This window comes from Lactuca serriola, chromosome 5 (assembly GCF_051521515.1).
Source record: "Lactuca serriola cultivar US96UC23 chromosome 5, Lser_US96UC23_V15, whole genome shotgun sequence".
NCBI classification, from domain to species: Eukaryota; Viridiplantae; Streptophyta; class Magnoliopsida; order Asterales; family Asteraceae; genus Lactuca; species Lactuca serriola.
This window is the reverse complement of record NC_136412.1, coordinates 61798746-61812104: the sequence shown is the minus strand read 5'-3', so window position 1 is coordinate 61812104 and position 13359 is coordinate 61798746. Positions and strand designations below refer to the sequence as shown.

Sequence of the window (13359 nt, the reverse complement as noted above, 5' to 3'; positions counted from 1 at the left end):
CAAACCCGCTCCGACTCGTCGAGTAAGCATACCTACTCGTTGAGTCCCTTCCTTTATATACACTTAGCAGCCTTTACTTCTTGTTCCGAACTTGCGATGTTACACAAAATTAAGCACTTTGATTTTAAAATTAAGTTACTTTTATTTTATAATTAATTGAATATTTTCTTTTTTGTTACTAGTTTGATTTTATAATTAATTTAATATGATTCTAAAGGTAACTTATTTTCATTTTCTAATTAATTTAATAATTTAATTTTTGTTATTATTTTAATTTTTTAAACTAATTTTATTTTTTTTAATATTAATATTAACTTTAAAACTAATTTAATTTGATTTTGCAATTAATTTACTATTTTTATTGAATTTTGAAAATTAAGATAGTTTTATTCTATAATTAAATTAAAATTACTAGAAGTAAATTGCTATTAATAGCCTAATTATGCTAATAACCAACATTAAGTCACTAACAAAATTAAGCACTTTGATTTTAAAATTAAATTAATTTTGTTTTATAATTAATTGAATATTTTATTTTTTGTTATTAGGGTTTTTTAACATTAATTTAATTTGATTTTATAATTAATTTATTTTATTTTAATATTAATATTAATTTGATTTAATAATCAATTTAATTTGATTTTATATTAATTTGATTTTATTCTAAAGGTAAATTATTTTGATTGTCTAATTAATTTAATATTTTATTTTTTGTTATTAGTTTAATTTTTAAACTAATTTTATTTTATTTTAATAGTACTATTAACTTGATTTTAAAACTAATTTAATTTGATTTTACAATTACTTTAATATTTTCTTTTTATTGACTTTTTTTAAATTAGTTTAACTTTATTTTATAATTAATTTAAGATTACCAAAAGTATGTTGCTATTAATAACCTAATTATGTTAAAGTTGTAATAACGAACATTAAGTCATTAACTAAATTAAGCACTTTGATTTTAAAATTAACTTAATTTTATTTTATAATTAATTTAATATTTTCTTTTTTGTTACTAGTGTTTTTTTAACGTTAGTTTAATTTGATTTTATAATTAATTTATTTTAATTTAATATTAATATTAATTTGATTCTACCAATAATTTAATTTGATTTTATAATTAATTTAATTTGATTCTCAAGGTAACTTATTTTGATTTTCTAATTAATTTAATATTTTATTTTTGTTATTAGTTTAATATTTTAAACTAATTCTATTTATTTTAATATAAAAATTACCTTGATTTTAAAACTAATTTAATTTGATTTTATAATTAATTTATTATTTTTTTATTGATTTTTTAAAAATTAATTTAATTTTATTCTATAATTAAATTAAAATTACTAGAAGTACGTTGTTATTAATAACGTAATTAAGCTAAAGTTGTAATGACCAACATTGTGTCACTAATAAAATTAATCACTTTGATTTTAAAATTAACTTAATTTTATTTTATATTTAATTTAATATTTTCCTTTTTGTTATTATTATTATTTTTAAATTAATTTTATTTGAATTTATAATTAATGTTTTTTAATTATAATATTAATTTGGTTTTATAATTAATTTAATTTGATTTATAATTAATTTAATTTGATTCTAAAGGTAACTTATTTTGATTTTTTAATTAGTTTAATATTTTATTTTTTTTATTAGTTTAATTTTTTATACTAATTTTATTTTATTTTAATATTAATATTAACTTGATTTTAAAACTAATTTAATTTGATTTTACAATTAAATGATTATCTTTTATTGATTTTTTCAAAATTAATTGAATTTTATTCTATAATTAAACTAAAATAATTAGAAGTACGTGACTATTAATAACCTAATTAAGCTAAAGTTGTGATGACCAAAATTAATTCACTAAAAAAATTAAGCACTTTGATTTTATAATTTACTTAATTTTATTTTTAATTAATTTAATATTTTATTTTTTGTTATTAGTTTTTTTTAACATTAATTAAATTATATTTTATATTTAATTTAATTTTAATATTAATATTAATTTGATTTTATAATTAATTTAATTTGATTCTAAAGGCAACTTATTTTGATTTTGTAATTAATTTAATATTTTCTTTTTTGTTATTAATTTAATTTTTTTATATTAATATTAACTTGATTTTAAAAATAATTTAATTTGATTTTACAATTAATTTGTTTTTTTATTGCTTTTTTTTTAAATAAAAACTATTAATAATCTAATTAACCTAAAGTTGTAATGACTAACATTAAGTCACTAACAAAATTAAGTTCTTTGAAACCATATACAATACATTACTAGAAGTAAGTTTCTATTAATAAACTAATTTAGCCAAACTAATAATCCTAAATATCACATAATCATACATGTATACAATACATTCAATTCCAATTTTCATTTCATTGTAGACATACAATACAACTTGCATATTCCATTTTCATTCAATTAAACATACAATTTGAAACAAATTTGTACATCTAATTTCAAACAAATGCATACATCCAATTTCAATTTCATACAAATGTATACATCTAAATACAAAATCAAACAAGTGTATATATACATCCAATTTCAATTTCATGCCAAATTTCATTTTTAAGCCAATGTGGTATAAACATAAATCAAACATAAATAAAAAAAACATATACAAAATGCATAAATACTTCCCACAAATATGAAAAAACATATATAATCCCACAAATAGCATAAACACTTCCATATCCATCAATACAAAGATAATGCCAGAACAAAATTGAATAATCACACAACAAAATTGAAGAATACTACCAATTTACCACCCAAAATAGCACCAAAATAGAAAAATAATAGAAAATTGAGAGGAATTCGACCTTCAATGTCAAAAATTCGGAATTGGAGCTGTAGGTCGCCGGTAATGGAGGTGGTTGGCGGTGTAGCAGTCTTATGGCGGCAGGAGCGGCTGGTGGTCGGCAGTTGTGAGATCCCCATTTTTATGGCCAGAAAAGACCGATTTTGTTTATGCTTTATAAAAATCAGAGTACTTCTTTTAATAAAAACGTTGAGGAATTTGTTTCCAGAAAAACATGATAATTGGGTTATCAAAGCATTTCTAAAGAAATATATTTTTATTCACTTTTAAAACATTTTGGATTTCATCGTCAATACAGAAACATAAGCATAAACAGAACTTACATTCATTTACACTAGTGATCTACATCTCTTTTAAATCTCTTAGTGTAATGTGACTTCATATCAACACCTGTGATATAAATAAACTGAGTGGGTCAGGTTGGGAAACCTGGTGAGTACATAGGGATTTCAATCCCACAATGTTATATCATATATATAATTTAGAACTCACAAAATATGCAATTTCACTTTATATGTATAACCAACTTTTTCCCACCCCATCGATCCTCACAACGGGACTATCCATACTCTCAAACTTAAAATTAACCGTTTACCAAATCCATACTCCCGAATCAGAATGAACGACTTTACCTAATCCATACTCTCAGATTAATGACGAATGGTTATGCCTAATCCATACTCTTAGACTAGGGACGAATGGCTAATCCATACTCTCAGATTAATGACGAATGATTATGCCTAATCCATACTCTCGGACTAGGGACGAATGACTATGTCTTAATCCATACTCCCGGACTAAGGACAACTGACTATGTCTTAATCCATACCCCCGAATTCATGACAGTTGACTATGTCCAATCCATACTCTCGGACTAGGGACAATGACTGTGTCTAATCCATGCTCCCGGATAAATGACATATACTAAAGTTCTATTCTCTGAGTATAACTCACTTGTACTCGTAAGAAAATACTACCCAATATTCCTCATAATTAATTTAGATCTACTCTTTATCCTAAATTATCATATATAATCAGTTATGTTCTTTAATACGCATTTTAGGCAACATCAATTAACTCGCACATAAACATATTAATAATTGTATTAAAATCATGTTCATGAAAGAGACTATGCACTCACCTGAAAAAGGTGGTGATTCTGCCTTCAAACAGCGCTTTGTTATCTCAAAACAATTTTCCTTCGATAAAACCTAGTATCAATACCACTAAGGTTTAGTCTAACGATAACCGCGACAAATTAATAGTCTGACTATTATTACTATTATATAAGCGTTAAACGATACTTATATAACTAATAATAATAGCTCAAATAATTATTTTAAGGACCTAATAACATTACTATAATTATTTGAAAGCTATATTAAAATTTTCATAAGCGTACCTCACTTACAACGAATTTTAAAGAAAACCGGGCTTTATTTGGAGTAGCGTTTCGAACCTGAAAGACCCTTTTTCTCGGGACTCCGGGAGCCTCGGGGCTTCCTTCGGGTGCTAGGGGTTTACCTAGACTAAGGGGAGGGTTAGAAACCCTAGAGAGAGAAAATTTTTAGAGAGAGAAAGATTTTAGAGAGGGAAGTGGAAATGGTGTGAAAAATACGGAAGAGTTCGCACCCTTTTATAGCCTGCGAGGCCTCGGACTACGTTGGGCGTAATCCTTGGCTACGCGGGGCGTAACTTCGGATAGGGTGCCACCTCGGATCTAGTTGTCTCGCACTCGTCGGAAGGATAAGGCCGAAGGTACGCAGGGCGTACCGTATCTCGTACCCGGGGCGTAATGCAAGGCTATGTGGCATGATCCGAAGCGAAGCCTTGGTCAGCAAGCAATGGCTCAGATGCGGCCACGTCATCAACTTCTTGCAAATTTTGTAATTTTACACTCCGACTTCTAAAAATCATATCTTTCGCATACGAGCTCCGTTTTTGACGTTCTTTATATCCACGCGTAGGCAGGAACGTACTCTACAATTTTCTTTTACACTCTGTCAGCTAATTTTGACTTTATTTTAAAAGTTATATTATTTAACAGGCCGGGACACGATTGGTCCGTTAAAAATTCATAACTTCTTCATCCGACGTCCGTTTTTGTCTGTATTTTTATCGTTACGCTACTATTAACGAGATCTTCGATTCTCATTTAGGTTGTGTCGGCTAAAAACCGCTCGATCTAATATTTGAATTTCGGTCTGTACACTGCTAAGCCGAAACTTCGAAAAATCATAAATTCCTTATACAAAGTCAGATTTGGGCGTTTTTTTGTGGACGCTCTCGGTTTAACGAATTCTATGACTTTCGTTTAGATCACTAAGGCTAAATATCGCTCCATTTTAAATTTCACTATTTACGCTTCCTGGTGTCGTGCCGGTTCCGTCACAAAACTTCGATGGGCCATAACTTCTTCGTTATAACTCGGATTTCGGCGGTCTTTATATGTACGGAAACCTTGTGACATATTCTACAACTTGGTTAAGATTATTTATTCTAAATACTATTTTTTCAAAATGTCGTTTTCGACCCCTATTGCCTCTAAATTGACTAGCCCGGATCTGCGGGCGTTACAATCATCTCCCCCTTAGGATGATTACGTCCTGGAATCATCAACGAAACAGGGCTCACATAATGAATCCATACGTCATCTCTTCATCCTAGGTAATAATTATAACTTCTATATTCCTTCAAGTCTATCTCTTAGACTTATTGACTGTAAGCGGTACTCTCGATCGTGCACCTGCTCTCTATCTCAGGTTAGACTCCAAATTATGACCTACCATCATGTGATGCACGTTTAGACTCAGGTCTCTTAGAGTTAAATTCCAAAACAGACTATGCCTTCCTTCATGTTCTAATGTGATATAATCAAATTTTAAAAGGTAGCATTCCTAGCTACAACAAACTATCACGATACCTCTACTGTTCGTTTTGATTAATTCTTCCGGCTTTAGTCAGGTGCTATAGCCTTGGTTCTCTGAACCATGTAGCATACTTGTCTTAGTTTGACTCAATTCGATATGACCAGTAGGTTCGGAATAACAATAATCTCCTTGATGGTAACGACATACTTGAATAAAATGAAATCGATTACTAGTTTCTTGGTAACCTTGTGACTTTCCCTGATCCAAGCGTGAGTCTTGTGCTTCTGGTAGTATAGGCCTCTACTACCATTCACACCTACTCATACTCGTCCCAAGTATTGTCCCGTAGTTTTCCAAGTCACCATTCAAGAAAATCACATAACAACTTAACACATCAAATATCAAAACGAAGGTTTTATATTATTCCTTGAAATAATTACATAGGTGTTCAAGTTCACCCTAGACTATGCCTCTAACAGGCTACATCACATGGTACTATCTATACGACTACTTCATAACTCGATCTTTGGATGTCAAGCCTTCACTCCTGAATCCTTGCACTGTCATCTGCTTCGTCAAGGATCATTTGAAATGCTCTCGCCTTTGGCTTTGGTGGCACATTTGGCTTTGTAGCCCCTTCTCTCTTTGGGCAGTCTTGCTTGAAGTGTCCCTCTTCACCACATTTAAAGCAGACTTCTCTCTTAGTTGTGCATTTGCTGGCGTAATGACCAGTCTTCCCGCATTTAAAGCATGTCATCTCTTTAGATCATTTCCCGATGTGCTTCTTTCTGCACTTGTCACACCATTGCATTCCTTCTTTCAAACTTCTTTGAACCAGACTTCGAGAATTTTCTCTTCTCGTCGGACCTTGAAGATCCTTCAAACTTTCTCTTCTCGCTAACCTCCATCTTGCTGGCGGCTCTTCCCTTGATCATATCTTCAACAGACTTGGCAACACAGATAGCTGCCTCCAGAGTAGGTGTTTGACGTACTGGCACCACATACTCCCAGGGAAGTCCCTTTGCGTACTTTTCGATTTTCGTTAGCTCATCCGAAACAAGACGTAAGGAGAAATCCATCTTCTCTGTGAAGTTGTTGGTGTATTCATCAATTGACATGCTTCCTTTCTTCAAGGTCAGGAACTGGTTCTCTAGCTCGAGCAGGTTTTGGGCTGAGCAATACTTGCGTTTGAACTGCACCAAAAACTCTGCCCATGTCAGTTGTAGGGGCTCATTAGGGCTCAGAGTCTTCCCTAAGGTATTCCACCAACGTACAACGCCTCCTCGAAACTGACGCACTACAAACGTGGTCTGTAGTTTTTCTCTGCAACCACACGTCATGAAAGCTAACTCCATCTCCGAGATCCAATCCATGACCCCGATCGGATCCTCCTTTCCAGTGAAAGTGATGGCTTGCAAGTTAGAAAATCTTTGTACTTGCATCCATTCCTCTTGACTCCTTTATCTTGATTGTTCCTCCTAATCACCGGTGGATTAGCTTGACCAACGATCCTACTGTCGTTCCCTTCCTCAGACTGCCCGTCATTCAGTTCGGGCTGTTCAATAGGCATCGTAAGTCCCTCTCGAGTTTTTTTGAAGTAAACGCCTTGTTTCCTCCATTTTGACGATCCAACATCATCTGGATCAACGCTTGAACTCCGGCCATCGTGATTGGCTCAGGAGCGGCTACTACAATAGGTATTTGCTCAATCACTGGGGGCTGATCTCGGTTCCCATTTGCATTCACGTTTCCGCTACGGGTCCTTGCCATCCTGATCTATGCACCGAATAAGGTAAATCTAGATCTTTATTTAGGATTGACGTTTAAATCATCCTTATCACTCCGAAACGTTTATATGCTAGTTCTAATGTCGTAGTTAAAAGCTTAGAATCCTAAACACATAAGGTTTCCAGATCCGGTCGTCAATAGACCATAGATCCGAACAAATAACAACATATCAGGCACAAACATTTAGCACATAAAAACATTTTAGGCACAATTCCTAAAATAAGCTAGTGCTCACACCTCACAATCATCGCTTAGCATTGAAAGTTTAAGTCTAGAAATAAATCCATATTCCTAGTTCGCTTAAACTAATGTTTGGATTTCAATCCCACAATGTTATATCATATATATAATTTAGAACTCACAAAATATGCAATTTCACTTTATATGTATAAGCAACTCTTTCCCACCCCGTCAATCCTCACAACGAGATTATCCATACTCTCAAACCTAAGATTAACCGTTTTACCTAATCCATACTCCCGAATCAGAATGAGCGGCTTTACCTAATCCATACTCTCAGATTAATGACGAATGGTTATGCCTAATCCATACTCTCGGATTAATGACGAATGATTATGCCTAATCCATACTCTCGGACTAGGGACGAATGACTATGTCTTAATCCATACTCCCGGACTAAGGACAACTGACTATGTCTTAATCCATACCCCCGAATTCATGACAGTTGACTATGTCCAATCCATACTCTCGGACTAGGGACAATGACTGTGTCTAATCCATGCTCCCGGATAAATGACATATACTAAAGTTCTATTCTCTGAGTATAACTCACTTGTACTCGTAAGAAAATACTACCCAATATTCCTCATAATTAATTTAGATCTACTCTTTATCCTAAATTATCATATATAATCAGTTATGTTCTTTAATACGCATTTTAGGCAACATCAATTAACTCGCACATAAACATATAATTAATAGTTGTATTAAAATCATGTTCATGAAAGAGACAATGCACTCACCTGAAAAAGGTGGTGATTCTGCCTTCGAACAACGCTTTGTTATCTCAAAACAATTTTTCTTCGATAAAACCTAGTATCAATACCATTGGTTTAGTCTAACGATAACCGCGACAAATTAATAGTCTGACTATTATTACTATTATATAAGCGTTAAACGATACTTATATAACTCATAATAATAGCTCAAATAATTATTTTAAGGACCTAATAACATTACTATAATTATTTGAAAGCTATATTAAAAATTGCATAAGCGTAGCTCACTTACCGCGAATTTTAAAGAAAATCGGGCTTTGTTTGGAGCAGCGTTTCGAAATCGAAAGACCATTTTTCTCGGGACTTCGGGAGCCTCGGGGCTTCCTTTGGGTGCTAGGGGTTCACCTAGACTAAGGGGATGGTTAGAAACCCTAGAGGGAGAAAGATTTTAGAGAGAGAAGTGGAAATGGTGTGAAAAATACGGAAGAGTTCGCACCCTTTTATAGCCTGCGAGGTTTCGGATTACGCTGGGCGTAATCCTTGGCTACGCGAACTTCGGATAGGGTGCCACCTCGGATCCAACTGTCTCGCACTCGTCGGAAGGATAAGGCCGAAGGTACGCGGGGCGTATCGGATCTCGTACGCGGGGGTAATGCGAGGCTACATGGTGTGATCCGAAGCGAAGCATTGGTCAACAAGCAACGGTTCAGATGCGGCCACATCATCAACTTCTCGTAAATTTCGCAATTTTACACTCCGACGTCTAGAAATCATATCTTTCGCATACGAGCTCCGTTTTCGACGTTCTTTATATCCACATGTAGGCGGGAACGTACTCTACAACTTTCTTTTAGACTCCGTCAACTAATTTTGACTTTATTTTAAAAGTTATATTATTTAACAGGCCGGGACATGATTGGTCCGTTAAAAATTCATAACTTCTTCATCCGACGTCCGTTTTCGTCTGTATTTTTATCGTTACTCTACTATTAACGAGATCTTCGATTCTCATTTAGGTTGTGTCGGCTAAAAACCGCTCGATCTAATATTCGAATTTCGGTCTGTACACTGCTAAGCCGAAACTTCGAAAAATCATAACTTCCAAATACGAAGTCGGATTTGGGCGTTTTTTTTGTGGACGCTGTTGGTTTAACGAATTCTACGACTTTCGTTTAGATCGCTAAGGCTGAATATCGCTCCATCGTAAACTTCACTATTTATGCTTCCCGGTGCCGTGTCGGTTCTGTCGTGAAACTTCGACGGGCCATAACTTCTTCGTTATAACTCGGATTTTGACGTTCTTTATATGTACGAAAACCTTGTGACATATTCTACAACTTGGTTAAGATTATTTATTCTAAATAATCTTTTGTCGAAAAGTCGTTTTTGACCCCTATTGCCTCTAAATTGACTAGCCCGGATCTGCGGGCGTTACAACAGTCGCTTGCGTCGCCGTCCCTCTAAGTTCGTCGCCGATTTTCTGCGAGACACGCATAAAGGAACGACACAGAATGAGAAAAGGAAGTTGATGGGGGGTTATCTGTAATGGCCTTTAGCGACGACGAGCAATAGCGGAGACGCCTTGGTATTAGCGGCGACAGAAGACTATTAGCGGCGACACCCTGGAGGGAAAAGTCAGCGTGTTTTTTTCGTTCCTCTACGAACCTTGGACTGAAAACAAATCGGACGGATGGGGCTCGTTTGACGCGGATCGCTATTAGGTTGGCATTAGCGGCGACACATGATATTAGCGGCGATATGTAACATGTCAATTACATGTCACCGCTAATGCCTTATATCGCCGCTAATGCCAACATTTCTTGTAGTGAGGGGTATATGCATACCCTTTCTTAACAAGTAAATGGTAAGTTTGTTGGCCTATTGTGCAAAAAATAACATTAATAAATAATAAGTAATTTGGGACAAAACACATGATTCATTTTGCTACAATGTCTTTTTCCGTTAACAAAATGCATGATATATAGTTAGTTGTCGATAACTTTGGCAAAAAATATTACATTGCTGTTATGATGGTGAGACTTTAGAGACATTTGTTCCGTCACTAAATCTGTCATTAATACTCAATTCCTAATCGTCTAGAAGCCCCCATTATTTATATCAAGAGCCCAGTCTCCCTGTTAGACTAGCTTGTCCAAATCCAAGGTGTAGTTTTCATAAGCATACTTCATTAATAGAAAGAGATATTATAAATATAAGTTGTATAGGGCCATCAATCAACAATACTGAGACCTTAAAACAATTTACAAAAATAGATAACTTGCTAATATTATAATCTTCATCTTTAATGAAGATAAGATTTGGTTAGCATAGGGGTTTTTATTGGTCATGAAAACTATTTAACACCGAATTCTGGTTGAATCTGGTTTGGTTTGGATTCTTGGTTTGAATCCACAAGTCATGCAAAACCCTAGTTACTAGATGGAAGATTTTGAACGATTTTCTTTCACTTTATAGAAAAAGCTAGCTCATTTATAGAACTTATAACAGTCATCATAAATGAAAATGACTCATCAAATACAAGTACTACTTGCCACAAAATTAGATGCTTGTAGATCCATTAATGAACACTTATTTGTTACCCTTTTGAGGTCAAAAAGTTCAACCCCAGGACAGTTTCATCCAATTAACTTGATGACAAAAGTGTGCATTCATTTCTAGTCTTTGACTATGAAAATCCCATTAAAATCCTACACATTTCACAGATGTTAACATCGCTGCAACCTTCATTATCCAGGTTCTGTGACGCCCTTCTTTGTACCAGGTTACAAATTTGAATCCTCGGATGAATCTGCAAATTCTTCCTTGTACATTTCCTCGATCATTGGTTTCCACAATCGGACCCTAGCATTTATAAACCAATTGGACACCTGGAAGACGCTTAATAACATTAAAAACAATAATCACATTCACATAAATCAATAAGCCTCCGTATTCCGTAACAGTTACTTACCTGGTTCTTTGACAATCCCGTCTGTGATGCCAACATAAGTTTTTCACTGTCGTTTGGATACCTGGAACAAGAACAAATATTAATCAAATCTTGAGAAAACACAACGTAAAGTACAAGAAGATATGTCATTATTATAATCATGCTTACGGATGAAGAAAATGCTCGAAGAGCCAAGATCGAAGTATCATGACAGAAGTCTCCGGCAAACCACGAATTGGTCTCCAAGTTTGTCGTGGGCTAGCCATCATTCCAAGCTGTTGAAGGGCTATACGGTTGTGTCTATTATTTTCTTTATCGAACAAGCTGAGTTGTGAAAAACCCATGTTGATTCTTGGTAAATCTTGCAAGATTTTCTTTCGGGTTGCATAAATCTGTGACAAAATTGCGTCTTTCAAGCTTGAAAAGTGTCCTGACATCGCATTTAGTGCTAATGCAGTGTATGACTTCCCTGATCCTAAACCTGCATTCATTTCGAATGAGGAAACCGCATCTTCTAGTTGCTGATAATATTGATCGTATCTTCTCTCCACCTGAAAATAAATAAATCCAAGAAACATTTAATTTGAACTTTGTTTTTTATGAGAAATGATTGAAAGGTATTATGGGTTACCTCTTCTAATAAAGAAATGAGCTTTGCTAATGTCGCTTGAAGTTCTTGTTTCTCAAATGGCAACCCATTACTGCATAATTCTGCTTTTAGTTCTGAACATAACCCTAGCGAACCTTGCCTACCCGAACATGATAATTTACACGCATAAGACTTGTTGCTTGATTCAAGATCCTTCCCACCGACGCTAACTACTTCTTCAAGAAGAGACTGAGTTGGTTTCAAGTACCTCGAACTTCCTACTGATATCGAGAGCGATTCTGTTCCATAAAACGTGGAAGAAGATTGGTTAAGTGAAGACGAAGAAGAATAATCTGAAGGGTTAAAAGCTTTTCTTGTTTTTTCTTGTAATTCTTCTTCGGAAACCAAGTAACATCTTTCCCCTCTGTATTCAGCTGAGGAAGGAAAGAGCAAACCAGAACCTAAAGAAAGTGAAAGTTTCTGGTTATGGTGATGTTGGTTAAGTTCTTGTTCTTCCGCCATTGAAGGAGCTTGGATAAGATCAATGGATCTTGAAATTCTTTCACCAAAAGACTGAATGGTGGGAAGTACATTCAGAGATTGATGTTGGTATGAACCAAGGCCTCTCAAGTCAACTCCATAAGCCTCAAAAGGTTGACTTTCATAGTGGGTTGGGTTTGAAATGAGAAATTGATGAATGTTGTTAGAGTTTGTATTGGAATCTGGTGACACCATGATCAGCAAACAAGAACCCAAACAAGACTTTTCTCAAACCCGAACTCTTAAACAAAATCTTTGCAATTAGTCAAATTTTCCACAGATTATAAGCTCCCATGAGTTAAAGAAAATAAAGAACGAAGAACAACAAGAAGATGGATGATAAAGGAGAATTAGGTTTACTGTAATACTTAGAAGAAAAGCAAGAATCTTTGGAAACCAAGATTTAAAGATGTTTGCAAAATGTGGAAAGAAAAGAGAAACAAATTTAGAGTTTGGAAACGTACCTCAACTTTGGTTAAAATGTTACTAGATTTATCGCAAAAAGCAAAAAGATTCTCTCTCTACTTTCTCTGTCCAAGCATGCATTGAGAAGCAGCTGAAATCTTGCAAGCGATAGACCTCTGCAAGATCTATGCAAACCAACAAAACCTATAAAACTCAGCTATGCAACCCAAGTGAAAAATTAGTAAAAGGACATGAATTAAATATAAGCATATATATAATATACAATGGTCCCCTACACCTTTCCCTGACTACAAAACAACAACAAAAGCATCAGCTGCAGCCTCTTCAGCTTTTTTAATATGCCTGTGATGGCTTACTACAAATTTCTTTGGGGGACTCAAAAAGTTCCGTTCTTTCTCTC

At 34.0% G+C, this 13359-nt stretch overlaps 1 protein-coding gene across 1 annotated transcript; it reads right to left on the bottom strand.

The window, feature by feature from the left end:
- Window positions 1-10922: 10922 nt before the first annotated feature.
- On the bottom strand, window positions 10923-12978 carry LOC145052536 (BEL1-like homeodomain protein 11). The gene is made up of 4 exons (XM_079000359.1): window positions 12036-12978; window positions 11573-11955; window positions 11426-11486; window positions 10923-11342 (listed from the first exon to the last, which is right to left on the bottom strand). Exons 1-4 carry the CDS (start codon window positions 12726-12728, stop codon window positions 11238-11240), a joined length of 1242 nt encoding a protein of 413 aa, XP_078856485.1. The 5' UTR covers window positions 12729-12978; the 3' UTR covers window positions 10923-11237.
- Between the last annotated feature and the right edge of the window lie 381 nt (window positions 12979-13359).